Source organism: Chelmon rostratus, chromosome 8 (assembly GCF_017976325.1).
Source record: "Chelmon rostratus isolate fCheRos1 chromosome 8, fCheRos1.pri, whole genome shotgun sequence".
Lineage (NCBI taxonomy): Eukaryota > Metazoa > Chordata > Actinopteri > Chaetodontiformes > Chaetodontidae > Chelmon > Chelmon rostratus.
In genome coordinates this window covers 6,906,149-6,923,483 of record NC_055665.1, presented here as the reverse complement: position 1 = coordinate 6,923,483, position 17,335 = coordinate 6,906,149, and the positions used below count along the sequence as shown (strand labels likewise).

At 41.9% G+C, this 17,335-nt stretch overlaps 2 protein-coding genes across 3 annotated transcripts; one reads left to right on the top strand and one right to left on the bottom strand.

The window, feature by feature from the left end:
* Positions 1 to 63: 63 nt before the first annotated feature.
* LOC121610431 (sialic acid-binding Ig-like lectin 5) lies at positions 64 to 6,568 on the bottom strand. The gene is made up of 8 exons (XM_041942533.1): positions 6,534 to 6,568; positions 5,704 to 5,776; positions 5,104 to 5,448; positions 4,629 to 4,940; positions 3,101 to 3,412; positions 2,226 to 2,304; positions 1,636 to 1,714; positions 64 to 1,547 (listed from the first exon to the last, which is right to left on the bottom strand). The coding sequence occupies exons 2-8, from the start codon at positions 5,747 to 5,749 to the stop codon at positions 1,134 to 1,136; spliced, it is 1,587 nt and encodes a 528-aa protein (XP_041798467.1). The 5' UTR covers positions 5,750 to 5,776; positions 6,534 to 6,568; the 3' UTR covers positions 64 to 1,133.
* A 5,034-nt stretch (positions 6,569 to 11,602) lies between these two features.
* LOC121610932 (sialoadhesin) lies at positions 11,603 to 16,522 on the top strand. Of its 2 annotated transcripts, none has more exons than XM_041943261.1 (8): positions 11,603 to 11,664; positions 12,509 to 12,910; positions 13,361 to 13,672; positions 13,762 to 14,025; positions 14,906 to 15,178; positions 15,608 to 15,710; positions 15,802 to 15,967; positions 16,083 to 16,522. In XM_041943261.1, exons 1-8 carry the CDS (start codon positions 11,622 to 11,624, stop codon positions 16,236 to 16,238), a joined length of 1,719 nt encoding a protein of 572 aa, XP_041799195.1. In that variant the 5' UTR covers positions 11,603 to 11,621; the 3' UTR covers positions 16,239 to 16,522. The 2 variants fall into 2 exon arrangements, with proteins under 2 accessions (XP_041799195.1, XP_041799194.1); XM_041943260.1 differs by having other exon boundaries at positions 11,612 to 11,664; positions 12,506 to 12,910.
* The last annotated feature ends 813 nt before the right edge of the window (positions 16,523 to 17,335 follow it).

The following is a 17,335-nucleotide window of genomic DNA, read 5'->3' as shown; positions in this document are numbered from 1 at the left end:
ACTCATGCACATAGACTTGTTACTGTGAAACTCTTTTAATTGCAAAGGTGAGGCAACATTTTTAGCAATATCAAAAAAGCTGCAAAGACTTTTTATTGATCACCATATTAGAAAACAATGTGCCTTTCCATGGTTACACAATTCTGGCATTTTGTTTTAGGTAGTGAAAAGTATTTATAGTTCCACAAGCTTCTAATAATAATGAAGAGCAACAGTAATTGATATATTCTATATTAGCTTATTGTTTTATCCTTTTTATGTTTACTCAGCAGTAAAACCAGAGGTACAAACAAATGAAGCTCAATATTAGCCGGAAACAAGCTCATCAGCTTCAGCAAATATGCAGTTCTCATTAAGAAATCTTTTTCTGAAACACAACTGCTGTAACAATGAGACTACAGTTAGAATATGAGGAATTTGTATTGTATCATTTCTGCACATTACGCATTTTTTACTGTGGCGCAGGCAACAGTGTTGACAACGCCAAACAGATGTTTAATGATCAGTCATATGTCTGAGACACTTAAGGGCCTCAAGCACTTCCAGGTTCATCTAAGTACTTAAAAAAAAAAGTCACTGGATTCATATTTTTCTTTGAGTTACACGGACAAGAGGGCTTACCTTGCCAGGTGAGCTGCTACATGAATGTATCTGTGATGGCCCACTGATCTGTTACTGTCCTCAGGTCTACCACTTCACCAGCGCCTACTCCTACTCCACACGCCTTTACTTCTATTTAGCCTCAAACAGGAAATTTGCGGAGCTATTTTAAAGCAGTCAGCTGCAAAGGTGAGAAAGCCTGATAGTAAGGCTCTTGTATCTTCTTGTTCACTTAAACCACTGTGTGGCAAAGGTGAGAAAGCCTGATAGAGAGGCTCTCTTGTCTGCTTCTTGTAACTTAAACCACTGTGTGGCAAAGGTGAGATGCATTAAAAGATATATTAAATGCAATATTGTAAATTGACAATAACGTTCAGCTATTGAAAGAATAAATACATGCAACTCTACAATAATGTAGAGACAGCTATGTACCTCTTTTGCAAACAAATATATATAATGTGTATATACAGTCTCTGTAGCCCTCGCTTGGTGTTTATACATCTACAACCAGTTCATTTTTAACAAAAAGTGATCTATGTGTGCTTAGCGCTCCTCCTCTGAAATTTAACCTGCGCATATTCACATTCCACTTCCTCATTCACTTTTCTAGGCCCCAGTTCGTCATACAGGCCTCCCATCTTCGTTGCGTTGCTCTCAAAATTTCTGCGCCTGCCTCCCACCATGCACCTCTCCTCCTCAAGATAGGAGCTACCAGGCTGATCCACGTCTCCTGTCTCGCTTTTCCTCTTCCAAGTCACATTAGAGTATATCACATCACTGCTTTCCTCATTCTTCTCTGAGCTCCCACTGGCTCCTTCTGCATGGTTTGGCCCAGAGTTTAGCATGTTGGCGTCGTTTGGCTCAGGGATAGCTGCAGGGTGGGCGACATCTGCCTGTCTTGGCATATCGACGTTGACATAAATGTCCTCTTCTGTTCTGTTGGGAACCTGCAATTAAAGAGAAAACATCTGTGGTACAGATACTCTGCTGATCTGGTTAATTACATGAAGTAGAAAACTGCCTTGCTTTAAGTACCTCGTTTCGCTCTCCATTCGTTAGACGTTGGCTAATAGCAACTTTTCTCTTTAGAAGCTTGTGTTGAGTCTTCTCATCCCTGAAAAATACAGGTACAGGCAATATTGATTAATCTTTGTTTAATTAATCAACAGGATGAAACCACTGATCACAGAGAAAATCCCCCAAATCATGCTATAGAAATGAAATACAAGTCAAAACAACAAAAGGCACAAGCAAACTGCATGTGGAAAAAGGAATGGTGGTCTAATGTCAAAACTAACCAACCAGGATATGATGAATGTGTTATATAGGATATATAGAGACTACAGAAGGTTGATGAAAAATGCTGATTTACATGAGTATTACCCAAACAATTTTGACTGTATTGATTTGCCCACGAGGCAAAGGCAAAGTACAGCGTGTCTGCGTTATTGATTGTTATTATTATTATTATTGCAACGTGCTGAATTTGTTCTGATGGATGACGACCCAAACAAACGCTGCACAACGTCAGTATTTGCACTCAGAGTAACAAAAGGAGGGAAAGTTAATTTAAAAAACAGCAGTAATGTGGAGGAGGTGTTCTGAACATTTTGTCTCAAGCCTACCTGATAACTAACAGCAGAGCGCATACTAGTACCAGCAGTGCGACAACTGCGGCGATGAAGAGTGCCAACGTCACTCGGTCTGAAACATACAAGGGACAGTGCAGGAGGTGAGGATGAAGAAGTGAGTTGTTGCTTCAGTTCATATTAGTCACATGAAAAGGAAAGTCTTTTTTTTTATCACTAATTACTCATATATACACCAAGAAAGAGGAGTAAATGAGTAAGCATGAAAGAAAAGGAAATAAAAGCAAGGAAACGGGAGGCGGCTCAATGAACATATTAGTCAAAAGTATCTGATAAAATCTGGTTTGAGTCATTTTCCATGACAGGAAGGGGAGATGCACTGATACCCCTTTTCTTCAGACCAAGTACAAGTACAAGTATTTGGGTATTTGCCGAAACCAATACAAGTACCAATTCATAACATTCCAATTGTAACATGCTCAGCACACACACACACACACACACACACACACACACACTGTAAACTCGATCGAGTACAGTTGCAACCCAGTACGGGTTTTTTCCCACATCAGTGTGAAGCTGACAGATATTTCAACACACACACAGACACACACACACACACACACACACACACACACACACACACACACAGTCATGTTTGCAAAATTTAAGTTCATTACATTCATTTCCTGGACACCGAACCTAACCATGACCACACCCACACACATTTGTGAAATCTATTACTATCAGTGTGGCCTTCCCCAGTAAGGCTTTCTCATTCTCTCTCTCTCTTTGTGCTTCACTGACATTGACAAATGACCTTCACTGATCGAAGATTTGGGCCGCCTCCAATTTCAAGTCTGCTTTGAGGAAATTCTTGATCCGACTAATCAATAGAACTCAATACTAACCGTTACTTTCTGCCGATGTTCGAGGCTCTAAGCCGTAGATGCAAAATCGCTGAGTAGCAGATCCCAGAGAGTTGGAGCTGTGGCAGAGCAAGGTGGGAGGATCCGTCCACTGTGGCTGGCTCGCAGTGATGATGCTCCTCAGAACCGTGTCATTTAGAGACTCACTGCTGATTGCAAACTGCGAGTGATTGACGGCGAGCCCATCTAAATACCACTGTACGGTGGGAGAAGGGTTTCCCACAGTCTCGCAGGAACAGTTGAGGCGGTCTGCAGCTTTGGTGCAGTCAGACGAGGGCAGGATCTGCGGAGCGACTGGAATGAATGTGGAGAAGACAGACAAATAAAGTCATGTTTAATCAAGTCAGTAAAAACTATGACAAGATGTACTGATGTAACACAATCATTCTTGAAAATGTAGAAGTGAAGACTTTCGTAATATATAACGTGAAGTGCAATTTCCTCCAAGTCCATTATTTTCTGGAAGAGCAAGACTTAAAACAACTACAAATGACATCATCATCATCGCCTCCTTATGGTCATTTTGCATCTCTTTGTGATTACTGTGGAGGTTTTTGTGGTCTTTCCAACAATTTATTTAATGGTGAGTGATGAGTGATAATGAATTATGTTCATTAATCTATTTTTATTATTGATTCATCCGCTGATTACTTTTACAATTGATTAATTAGTAATTTAGTCTGTAAAATGTTGGAAAACTGGGGAAAAAAACAGCATAATTTGCCAGAGGTTAAGCTCAAATAGGCTTTTTTCTGATAAACAGTCCAAAACCCAGAGACATTTAATTTACATTGAGGAAGTATTAAAGAGGAAATCCTCATATTTATGATAAAACAGGAAATGGTGAATATTATTTGTTATTTTTTCTTTGATATTGTTGCTGTTGTCATTGAGACTAATTATTAATCGCTTATCAGTGTGTCTCTGTCTGTACCTGAGCCGAACTGGGCGTGGCTCACCCCCTCCTGCTGCCAGCCCACCTGTACACCTGATGTTCGTCAAGCAATCAAGGCTCACAGCACAGAAACCGCGGTCCTTCGCTCCAGTCTGTGCCAGATTGGCAGTTATTCCATGTGGTACTTCGTCTCGGCTCTTGTTCTGCTCTTGCTAGTCCGCTCTGTGCTCCTGACCTCACGTTTGTTTTGTCTTCTCTGCCTAGAAAACCTCAGAGCCATTCTCCACCTGGATTCTCCAACCAAACTCTCCCCCCCTCGTCTCTCTGAGCAGCCTCACAGTCTCCGTGATCTTCCTTCGTCTGCCATTCCCAATCGCCCGCCAGATCGAGCTCCAGCAAACTGCACATTTTAAACATTGATATTGTACTAATAACCCGCTTGCATTGATTTCTGTCAATCGCTCTGCTTTTGGGTCCTATAAGCTCACCCTTTATGACAGTTCACTGACTAATGCATTAATTAATTGTTTCAAGCCTGATTAAAGTCAATTCAGTCAAGAGATCAATTCTAATGTTACTAATTGTGATGAATATCAGCAGAACACATCAACTCACATGAAATATTGGCTGTATAGCTAATGCTAACAGATGACTCATTGCTGCCATCTTGTTTGCTGTAGATGGCAGTACAGAAGATTTCCTGTTTGTGATGGAGGTGAGAAGCAGTGAAGGTCAGAACAGAGGACTTGACTTTGGTTTTGTCCCGATTGTCCTGCAGTGTCTCCTGACTGTCGGCCAGGGTGGGCGTCCATTTCAGTGTTGGCGGACGGGACGGACAGGGAGCTGGAGCAGAGCACTCCAAACTCACTGAGGTCCCCTCCTTCGCCGTCGGCGTGGACGGAGTCAGAGTCGGTCTGGGTGGGCCGTCTGATGGGAAGGTACATTTTGACCAGTCAGTAAATGAACAGTAATCATTCCTTTCCATGTTTTCAATATTATTTTAAAAATGCAATGAATGCAAAACAAGGTCAAAGCAGTTCTACAAGGCAAATGATGGCAGAGGTGTAACTAAAGTGGCTTCAGAACTTACTTTGGACTGTAATTTCTAACTTTTGTCTTTCAAACCCATATTTCAGGTCATTGTCACATTCCAGTCTGAAGAAATACTTCTTGTTTGCAGTTTGTATGTTGTTCAGGGTTGTGGTGCAGTCTTTTTTTGTTAAATCTCCTTCCAAATGTCCTTGTATTCTAGTGGGTGGATTGCTGCTATCAAACACAGTCATTTGACCTTTTCTCCATATTGCTTTACATCTTTTATTTAGACTTGACTGATAGTAGTCATCTATGTCAAAGGAGCAGGGAATGGTCACACAAGATCCGTTCAGAACCTCCATAGTCTTTGGTATATTGATATTAAACTGTCCACACAGGGCACCTGAAACACAAGATACAAGTCTTTGAATAAGACAAGCGAATACTACTCAGCAATGAGGAAATGTTAGCGTTTGGCTGCTGTGCTAAAATGTTAGCACTATAACTTAATTCCTCTAATAATCCAATATGAGGACTGACTCACCCATCAAGTCAAAGTTCTGAGAAAAAGGCAGTAGAGCATTTCTGTAGCTCACTGCAGATACTGTTGTACTGTGCCGATAGTCACTGATCTAAATGTGAATGAAAGCCGACTCACCTTGCAGCAGACAGCCAGTGAGAAGGAGAGTCCGAGCTGCGGTCATGTTTCTGAGTCAGGAGTGGCAGGAACTCTGGAGATTACCCAGAAATGGAACAGATCACATCTTTGGTACATTTCATCGCTTATTAACTCAGATTTTTAGAGAATCGTTTCTTTGGAGGCCACTATCTAATGCAATATTTGCAGAGGTAACATATAGAACTGTGCTGCTTCAATCTTTATCGATGTGGAAAACTCAACTGAATCCCAACAGCATTAAATTGTAGGTTAGCATCTCATGAGGACGACATAGCACACCTATTTATCATTTGTAAGGGATAAAGCGGAAACATTACTGCTTCCTACTTTTTGCAAAAGCAAAAAAAAAAAGTTGTCGCACACCTATAAAATTCAGTTTGTCATTACTACAAACATACTACTACAACATGCTGCTTTACTTAAACAAGACGTAGATGATGAAAGATGAAATGATGATAATGAAAAACAGGAAGCAATGCTATAAGGCTGTTAACAGCAGAAATGACAAACATGTTGTGTCTTTTATTTATCATTTATTTATTTCCTATATATTCACAAAGGTGTAATTTGTTTTAGGCAACTAATCAATTCGACAGTAACGACGTCCATCACCACAACTGCATTACAGCTGCAAAGATTTAAATAGAAATTTTGTCACCTTTCGCCAAGTTTTGGTGCCTTTTCTTCTTTCTACCTTTGAAATAGCTAATTGAAGTCAAGTAACTCAATGTTTTCAGTTTTCAGACTTTTGTTTTACAGTGAAAATAAATGTAAATGATTTGATATGTGTCATAGTTATGATGACTTACGTGGTCTTCAGGTCTCTTGAGCAGACAGATGAAAGACGTATCGAGAAGTGAAGTTCCTTTAAAGTTGTGCTGCTTTTTATAAGAGTGTTCAAGAATTGACCTGAAAATGAAGAAGTCACAAAAGTGCACACGCACGCGGCAAACGGTAATGGTTGTGAACAGCCCAAATAGTCATGCATTGGTCATTAAATGAAATATGTTTTGCATCTCCCAAGTCTAGTGATTACAGATGGAAAAGTTCACATGTTTGGTTCATTTACTCAGGTTAATAGTTTATTTTTCATTCATTTTCAACAACTATAAATCCATCCTCCCAAAAAAAAAATAGAGCAAATACTTTTATGGAGGTGGAAAAACATTCAAATGAGAGTTTAAGGAAACACTTTCAACTGAATTCCATAAAAGGTCAAATCCTTCTGGTTGGTCAGCAGTGCTTGAAGGCAGAGTGACTCAGTGGGTGGGTTATTATTGATTTTAAAACAGTTATTTTGAAACTATAAATGATCGAATAAGTCATCGCTAAACACATATATTTCTTCTAGACACGTGTTTTATGTGACATAAAGCACAAGGATTTTCAATAAATGGCCAATATTAGTGCAATTTTTCCCATGAACCCAGCTGTAAGAAAGCACTGTGACATAAAAGCTCTTTCTGCCTTTAAAATAATCTGTGTGTTTCATGTAAAAAGCAGTTATTTACTTATATTTATTGATATATATTTTCGAATTGACCAATGGTACCACAATGTTAGCATCACTTGAAGAACAGATAATCAGATCGCCTCAGATCAACCGAGGTCAAACCTCCACAACCTGTGTTCCAGGGATCACTGCTAGGTGACTATTAGCCACCAGCTCACATGGACAAGATGGTGAGGACAGGCGGCAGGTTGCTGTGTTGGGATGCATTAAGACATTCCGTTAGCTTAAACTGGCTGCGTAAAGAAACTCAAGAAGAAATTCAAGCCTGGGAAAATGTCAAAAGGCTTGAACCACACAGACTCACAGCAGAAAGTACAGCTGCTTATTCGATATCCAACGCAGCTGTTGTTTCCATGCGCAGAGCAGCGACTTTGACCTTTATCATCTGGCCCCGAGAAATAGCTTTGATCTGTATGTGTTATTATCTTCAGTGGTCCAGAGCATTCCACAGCTCCAAAACCTCCACAGAGCCCAGGTCGCTGTCACAAGAGTCGAGGAGTTGTGTTACAGCGAAGGGCAAACTGTGTCTACTGATTCATGTCAAGGCTCTGGAGCCAGAGGGTGAACGGCGAGCGCAGAAGCTAAGCTCTCAGACCACGAGCAGAATGTGTCACCGACTTCTGAGTTTTCTGAGATGTTAAAGTGTGTTTTCTGAGATGTTAAAGAGGACATTAAGATTAATATGAATTCCACTTTTACCAGCTGAAGTCATAATGTGGGTTGACTCGTGGAGGATGCTTAGGCAGCATCTGCCATTTCACACGGAGCCCTACCCTCACATAACTTCAGGTTATCCTCCTCCAATCAGATCTGTGGAAGACCTCAGCAACTTCACAATCTTTAGCTCCTTGGCTTTCTGTGCAATCTTTCCGTTTTCCACCTGTTCTCCCACCTGAAGCCTCTTCAAAAATACAATACTTCTTATCACTACTGCTTTCTATTTTGATATTTTATTTTGTATAGTTTGCTCTTTTTAGTCCTATTTCACAAATTTTCACTTCTTCACTGTGTTATGCTTACAGTCACGGTACACTTTATTTTCTACACACTGCCTTTTGCTGTAGATATTCTTTTTTGTGCAATACTTTTTCATTACTACTGTTTACTATTTTGCTATTTTATTATTATGTATATAATCTTTTTTACTGCTCGCTATTTCGATATTTTATTATGTATAGTTTGCTCTTTATAGTCTTATTTCACAATGTTTCACTTATTTCACTTTGTGAAATGCTGCTGCTGCACTGCAATTTCCCAGCTTGGGATAAATAAAATCTATCTATCTATCTATCTATCTATCTATCTATCTATCTATCTATCTATCTATCTATCTATCTATCTATCTATCTATCCATCCATCCATCCATCCATCCATCCATCCATCCATCCATCTATCATTGTTCACTGGGTACTTCTGCTCTCTGTCTGGCCGGATCTCCTCCACCCAGTCCAGGTAGGCCTCAAGTAATCCAAGGTCATCCACAAACTTGGCATTAATCCGGAGTCCTGGTCGACGTCGCTCCAGCTCCCTCGGCCTCCTCTTCCCCACCTCTCCAACATCATTCCCAGCAATGCTGATGAAGGAGAAAATAACCAAGGAGGAGTAGGAGTTCTTGCTCAACATGGTGTAAAGGCATCAACTAACACTAGATGGCAGTGTTTTCACACAATATAACGCTGAAACACTGAGCACGAGTTGTGTTGAAGTCTTACATCGGTGTCCTCACAGAGGTGTTTTTGCTGAGGCAGTGGATGATGTTTTCGGTTCCTCGCTCTGTGATGGCAGGGATGTCTGGATAAAGTTCCTCCACAGTGTGCTCCAGAGCGTTCCGGAGCTCCAAAACCCCCTCTGGATCCAGGTTATTGCGTCACATACTGTATACTTGCGTAGAAGAACTATGCTGCAGTAAAACACATATAGTGTCTAATGACTTAGGTACAGGGCTTACTTATTTTTTAATTGGCTGACACGTCCATCAATGTTCTGTCACTTATCCGGGTCCAGATCACGTTAATTGATTAATTATGTGAATTATTGTTATATACACCCGGAACATGCTGACAAAGATATGATACAAAATAGTGAAAATTCGGGTATTACAGGCAGCAGGAAACAGCAGTTGGAAAAAAAATAGCAACAGAAATAGAGAAATACAAAATAAAAGCTGACTATATATATTTACATTTTCTACAAAGGACTACATAAAAGAATAAAACAAGCACTCAAGCGCTGTTCTTTGCTAACTCATGCATTTTCTGACCTTTGCACCCTGCGAGCAATAAACCTTTGATGCATATTTTTCAACGTGGTGTTATGATTGTTGTAATAAATACTCTTTCATGACTTACAAACGCTTTTCACTTGGCACTCATTTGATTTCAGAACTGCAGATTCTAACATGGCTGCTTTCCCATCCAAACTGAAAAAGAACAGAAGAACATGTGCTTGACAACGTCTTTCACCATTTTTCACCCATTTTCCAAAACTGCCTATTATACTCAGGCTTGTAAGGCGTTTGTCCCAGAATGCATTTGGTGAAAAGTGGAGAATACCTCAGAGACCTTGCCAGTACAGTTTCCAGCATGCAGACTCGGGGAGGAGATTTAGACTCCACACAGAAAGGCACCACCAGGCCACCAGGAAGCCCACCAGGAAATTCAAATCCAGCCTTCATTTACTCACTAGAGAGATTCACAACGATGTAGGATGGGCCCCAGTCTGTATAGTCCTCTGTTTCCGATGTTGGAGTAGCCTACGTTGAGCTCCTGCAGCTTGTGTGGAGAGAACTGCACAGTCCACAACAGTCAGCTTTACTTTTTAGACAGGTTGAATTTCTTGATCTCTGGTGCTGCCATGCTGGTAGTTTCCTTCATGTGGAAGGTGCCCTTAAACTGGTTGTCACAAACTTCAATGTCTTAAATCAAAGTCGTCCAGTTTTCACTTCAAGATTTTTTTAAAAAACATTTTTCACCTTTCCTTTTTACTTGAAATGTATCTGTTGATATATATACTTACATTACACAGTCATCAGTAGTATATTAAAGCAACCTCACCTTCAACTTTTACAGGTGCAGGCGCTGGCTTACACCTAACGCATCGTTCCTGCAGTGTCTCTCCACCCAGACCTGCAGACCGCTGCAGGAATAATCCCGCACCTCCCTCAGCGCCCGCAGGAACCCTCGGCTGCTCTCCTCAGTGGCACACACCGTCTCTAGAGCCTGGCCCACGGCATTGGAAGGTGACCTCTCCAGCGGAGACAGGTGGTGGGCAGGGGAAAGCACCTCAGCATCACGCAGCCAACGCAGCAGGGGCGCTGGGCGGTCACAAGTCCAGTTCAGCAGCAAGTCTCTCTGAGACCGGAGCAATTGCTGGGCTGAGTTCATGGCTTCAGAAAATACAGCTGAGCAGAATGCTCTAAATGAATGATTCGTACTCTGTCTTGGTTAGGTGTAACTGAAAAAACAATAAGGAATTGCATGCAAATAGCACCATGCCCATTGATTAAAATTAGTATTTTATTGCCATGTTCTGTGTCACTTTCCTTTGTCTAGTTTTGCCATTGCAGCCATGAGTGTTGGCAGGTTCGTGTTCTGTCTCAAGGTGCAGGGAGGCGGAGTGCTAGGCCGCAACTTTGCAAAGGGTCCGTAGTTCAAAGAGTTCAAGTCTTTGTTCCCGCCTCAGATTTATTGGAATTTGGAAAAATATCAGCTTTGCATTTTCACAACATATTGTGACTTCAAAATCCAATGCAATCGCAAAAAAAAGAGAGTATACTCTAACGCCTTACATTTTTATAGCATATTTGTGCAGACAAACCAGTTGGCCAACTGACTAACTAAACAGTCACCTACTCACATGGACAGGTATTTATTGTTGATAGAACAGCTATTAATCAGTGTCAGGCAGAAACATTTTATTCCACTGTCTCTGTCCATTTCTCTTGTCTCACACTGTCGGAGAGGTTTGGTCTGGATGTTCTGTGTTGACAGGGGGAATCAGAAATGAACACATTTAGTTGTCAGAGCCTTTGAGGAAATGGTCAACGGCATGAGAGTGACTCATCCATTGTCATGTGTTGTCTCGCAGATACTTGCTGAGGTCTTTCTTTCCCCGGCAAACAATTCCTTGTTCCATTACGTGAATGACTGTTTGAATCCTTTGACACGTTTAAATCATTGTCAAGTTGTACACCTTCACTTACTGATTGTCAAATTCCATTTTGAGCCAATGGGAATGTAATCAATGAATGTAATAAGCGTAGATGATGGGAGGCATCAGAGTGAAGTCATGGCACCAGGAGCACAATGAAACACCCCAACTTCCCCTTCTTTGCTCTCTGCTCATCCTTCCCTCTGTCTGTGCCGGCAGAGCAGGAGTGCAGTCATGCATGTGGACACTGTCTTTCTTGTGTGTCCTCTGATTTTTGGTGAGTAATTTAATCCTTCATGATTTTTTAAAAATGCACCAGCTTCAGATTTCTGAATGACTTTCAAGATTATTCGAAATTCAGTCATGTTAACTTATCTAATTATGACTTGTTATCCCTGAATTCACTATTATCATATTAGTCTATTACTGTAAGAGATGGAGACATTGTTATTTTGTCGTGCGAATGTCTCCTGCAGATTATACCGTTTTGGAGGATTACATTATATTCACAAATAAGGTTTTTTCTGTTGCTTTAATAAATTATTGCATATGCTCATTTATTATTTTTTTCCATTAAGTTGATGACTGTGAAAATACACATGCAAGCTAATCAAGATAATCGTGATTTTAAAATATTCACGACATCGTAGCCACTGAGTAAAAAACCAAGTGTAGTAGATTTTCCAGAGCCAAAAGTGCAGCTGCCCTCTTCCTGTTTCTAAATATACGTCTATTACGAAATTTACTGGGTCATATCATGCATTTGCAGACAGTGCAGCGAAATACAGCAGTTCTAACCTCATGTCAAATGTATTCTTTATGATTAGCTTTCAGGAAGATCTCAAAGTATTAAGTCTGCAGCACAATTGGACGTGAGAGCTTTGTAGCTTGGAACAGAAACTTTTCAAGTGGCCGTGCACTTGAGAAATAGTCTTTAGCTTTGTAGAGGTCAAGTTAAAACTAGGAAATAAATCAGGCACATAGAACATGAACGTCACAATTATATGACTGGATATCTTGATGATAGACCTGCTGACTCCTGTGATTTAACCCTGAAGCCAGAAGGAGGCATAGTCAGATCTGTGTATTGGTAAATCATGTTCTGTTCTGTGTCGCAGCAGCAGCCTTGTGGAGGGGGATCTGGGCTGCCTCTCCTGTGCCCTCAGTCCCTGACCGTGTCCAAGCTCTCGCAGGCTCCTGTGTGGTGATTCCCTGCTCTTTCACTCCTCTGCCTCCTCATCCTCTCAGAGGGAGGAAGGAGAGGGTGGACGTCCGGCTGCGGTTCAGAGGCGGTGGCCAGTTCTTCCCTCTCCGCAGCACCGCCTTTAACAGCGAGGACAGAGATCAAGCGAGCAGGGATTTCCAGGGCCGGACGTCCCTCTTTGGGCGAATCGCGGATGGCGACTGCTCAGTGAAGATTGAAAGGGTCAGCCAGGGTGACTCACGGGTGTTTGAGATCGCTCTGAAGAGAGGGGACGACTTACTTTGGGGGAAGCCGAGGAGCTTCAGTCTGGATGTTGTGGGTGAGAGGGGGAGTCATTGTGCTGCTCTGTCTTTCTTAAAAAAGCAGTTTTGGATATTTAACAACTAAATAATGTACATCCAGGTCTCCAGACTTAGAAAAATCATTGCTGTATAGAAGCAGAAATGCAGCATATTCTTGCAAACACACAGTGGAGAATCTCTGATGCATGATTAATTAAATCCAAAAACCCAAAAAGCTGAGATAAAGTCAATCATTCCTATTGCATATTGAAGTGCAGAAGTGTAAGATGTGCAGAAATGTCTTTCTTCAGGTCACCATCATGCCAAACATTGCAATAAATAAATACAAATAAACACTTTTTATATTGAATGAGCAATAGTCAACAAAATATTGATTGTGGCCAGACTAAAAATGAGCACATTTGTCCAGATGCAATGAAATGGCTGTAATAAAAGGTGGTAATGATGAAGATTTCCTTCACTGGCAGACACTCCCGAGCCTCCTGTCATCAGCGGCGTGTTGGCAGCCACGGAGGGGCAGCTGGTCACCCTGAACTGCTCCGTCAGCTATCACTGCCCCTCCAGACCTCCTGCCCTGCAGTGGAGCTGGGAGCGAGGAGCCCAGCTGAACAGCACTGAGCCTGGAGGGGTGCAGACACTCCGCCCAGAGCCCCACAGGCTGATGTTACTGGCCCCTCTGTCCTTCACCGTGTCCCACAAGGTGAAACCCAGGCTCAGGTGCGAAGTCAGCTACCCAGGAGCCAGAGCGCTGGCCACCTCGAAGGATCTGCATGTGACATGTGAGAAGAATTTTCAAGCGTATCTTTGTGTTTCTTTGCTCAGTTTCTACTAAAACCTTTTCGTTTTTTTTCTTTTTTATGCTCTGTAGTTTCACCAAAGGATGTGATGGTTCAGGTCCAGTCCTTGATGGTGCAGGAGGGGGGCAGCGCCTTGCTGGTCTGCTCATGTAAAGCAGACCCGCCGGTGTCCGAGTACCGCTGGTCCTACAGCCAACACGGCCGCACGGTGCACCTCCACCACCGCACACACGCGGTCCGGGTCTTCAACGTGACCCGCGACATGAGGGTCCGCTGCTCAGCACAGAACCTGATTGGTCGAGGAGACTCCAAGCCCACTCCACTGAACATACAGTGTAATTTTACTTCTTATAGGCCTTTCTCCAATGGCCATACACACGTGTGGACATAAGCTTTACCTGCACATGCTTGGTTTTCAAGGGTGTCAATGAGTAACTGTGAGGCTAAAAAGAAGCATTTCACTGCTCTTGCTAATTGAAAGTTTCACATTTGTTTCACCTCTGACTTGTCGGGTCTGGCTCAAAGTGTTCTGAGAAGACTAGCTTAGCTTTTTGTGCAACCAGCAAACACTGCAGGAAGTTACTGGTCCTGGTCAAGAAATAGTACGATACAGAACTACCCCTAAAAGCTGTAGCTGTTGTTTTATGCTATGTTCAGATTACACAACAATAAAGGTACTTTGAAGTGTTTTTGTACACTTTGGATCATGCCAGGCTAACTATTACTCCTGTTTCCAATCTTTGTGTTACACTAAGCTAACTGTTGTTTCCCGACTTTGCTTACAGACACGAGAATGGTGTTGATCTTGTCATCTAACGCTATGCAAAAAATGAGCGTATTTCCCAAAATGTCAGCCTTTTCTTTTTAATGCTACTGTCATATAAATCCTTTCCTCATCTTTCACAATGCTCATTCCTTATTTCAAACAAATCACTTTGATTTCTGCGGTGCAAAATCCTAAGCTTGCATCAAAGGACTTTACAGTGTCTTTCATACAGAACACTGTTTATCCCTTAGATACTAATTTTTGCATCATTAAAAGCTCCACACGCAAAAGAAATGGAAATGCTTCCACATGTACAGAGTAAGCACAATATGGTGAAACAGAGTTACAATATTATATAAATAAAAAGTAATGTATAATTTAAAGACAATGTATTGAGTGTAGTAAGTTAAAGGATTTCAAAGATTGAGGGTGCTCTTCCTCTCTTACAGATAAACCCGTCATCCTCCGGCTTTCCTCCACCTGTGTTATGGAGGAGTTGGAGGTTTTATGTCGCTGTTCGGTCGACTCCAACCCCAAAGCAGCAGTCACCTGGAGCGTGAATGGGACGGTTCCACCTCGTGATTACAACGTGTCGGTAACATCTGAGCCTGACCAGCTAACAGCGACTCTGAGGGGCCGCATGGAGAGACCTCAGACGGTGGTCTGCTTTGCCTTCAACGCGCTGGGAAATGACTCCCTGATGTTGCTGCAGGGGGGAGCAGGTGTGGTCAAAGCTCTGTTTTCCAGCCCAGCAAAGACAACAGCTCTGCCTCTTGTTTTTTTTTCACTCTGGTGTAGAGCTAGTGCTGAAACATCCGTGCAATATGCCTGCAGCTTAAAGAGAATGAGCTGAAGACTGAATTAAGAAATGCTGAAAAGAAAACCTCATGTTGTTGTAAACTTGCTCAACTCCTCTTTCTCGTGTCTGCAGTCCAGTTTATATTCCTTTATATTCTTAGTTTGTCACATTTTAAAGAGCTTTTACAGATCTTATACTGGAAAATATAAGGGAAGCTATTACATCAAGCTTGAGTGACAAGCAATATGTCGGAAAGACCTAGAGTTAATGGCAGGGAGGGAAATTTTGGATTATTATATTATAGTTTTGCATAATATGCTGATCTATCTCTGCTCTTTTTGTCCATACACAGAGACAACACATTTGCTGTGGCTGGTGATACCTACTGTGTCCATCTGCCTGATCATATTCCTTCTGCCTCTTTTTTTCTACTGCTGCCGAAAGAGAGCTGGGAAGTACGTGAAGCAAATCGTCCCTTTACACATTCACTTAAAGTTGTCACACTTACTTATTGTGCAGTTCACGTCCCTGTTCTGCTCTTCTCAGAGATGTCCTGAGTAGACGCCCGGCCGTGTACCCTGGAGGGTTGGGAATTTATCAGGACCAGATGCCGCTCTACATTAACTGCACAGAAGTGACTCATATCTACAGCAACGGCAGCTACCAGCTTGTGTACCAGAACTGCACACCTCTCTTTGTCCATACCAAGCAGGTATGAGATTATCTTGGTCTTTGAGTGCTATGTCTTCAGCAACAGAGAGAAGAATCTCAACAATCCCTAATTCCAAAATGCGAGGATTAGCAAAAAATGTCCGCTTTTTTTTCAGATCCGCCCAATGGGCAGAAGAGGTGGGGAGAGAAGAAGAGGAGGAGAGGGTGGAGGAACAGACGGACGAACGGGTTTGGGAGTCAGGGGCACGAGAGAGGCGCAGAGTGCTGCTGTGGCCGACGCAGAGACGGCCATTTACTTGGAGATCCTCTGAGCTCACTGTGGAGACGTCACATGATTCACCTGCTACACTGAACTCACATTACCCTCCAGATTCACTGTCATACTGATGGTAGCACATGGTTTATGCAACTTTCAGTTTTTGTATATATTGTACATGCATATCTATATGTCAGCATTTCACAACCATGTGATCTCTTGAATAGCTTGTGGTTGTCTATCTCTCATTATCTCCACAAAGAACAATTTGAATGTCTCTGAGTGTTGGCCTGTGACCTACCTCTGAGCTCTTTTTTCTATAAAAGATGAAAAGGTTTGATAAAAGAGGTTTTTTGTCTTTTCATCTTGTGTCTACTGTACAACTCAAGAGCACAGACTTTCAGATTTCATGCAGTCTCACCAGTCAACTGCTCCAATCGCACTGGTAACAGCTGCAGCAGTATGTCGAACACAAAGTGATCCTCAGGCAGTCTTTAAAGTTCCTCTGGAGAGGGACTGCAGCTCAGGCTGTAATACAATGTTCAACATTTATTACGTAAGTGAGGAAGAGCCTTTCTCCCTAAGGGGTCAGTAGTGTTATCTGATTTGTAGAACTGACAGACTACTGTAGTGAGTTCTTCCTACATCATCATCACGCCACTGCTCAGCAGGACCTGGCTGATAAATGTCACTAGGAAACAATGACCCTCGGTGTTGAATTTTCACAAATGTAGTCAAGACAGTAATGCAAGACACAGAGTCAGTATTAATGTAATTAATCTCACCTGTGCTTTTCCTGCTGAGGTTGAAAATGTCTATTGAAAGGTTTCTTACTAACATAGACAAATGTCATGTTGAGCAGTGTGAGCAAAAGGAAACATGCCATGTTTCAAAGCCTGTTTCTCACAAGAAAGGGGAACACCTGAAAAAAACTGTAATGAATTGATGTATTTTGTTTTTATATAATCCTGGTATTGCATTTTTAAACACATCGTTGTTTGCCTAGATATTTAAAGAAATTTTGCCGAATGCTACAAACTGGTTTCGCTGACAGTGAGTGCATATTTTGATCGACTGGTGGCGATAAAACTCTGGTGCTACGATTATTTAATTGCAGAAGAAGACGAGAAAGCGCTCATACATACAGGGCTG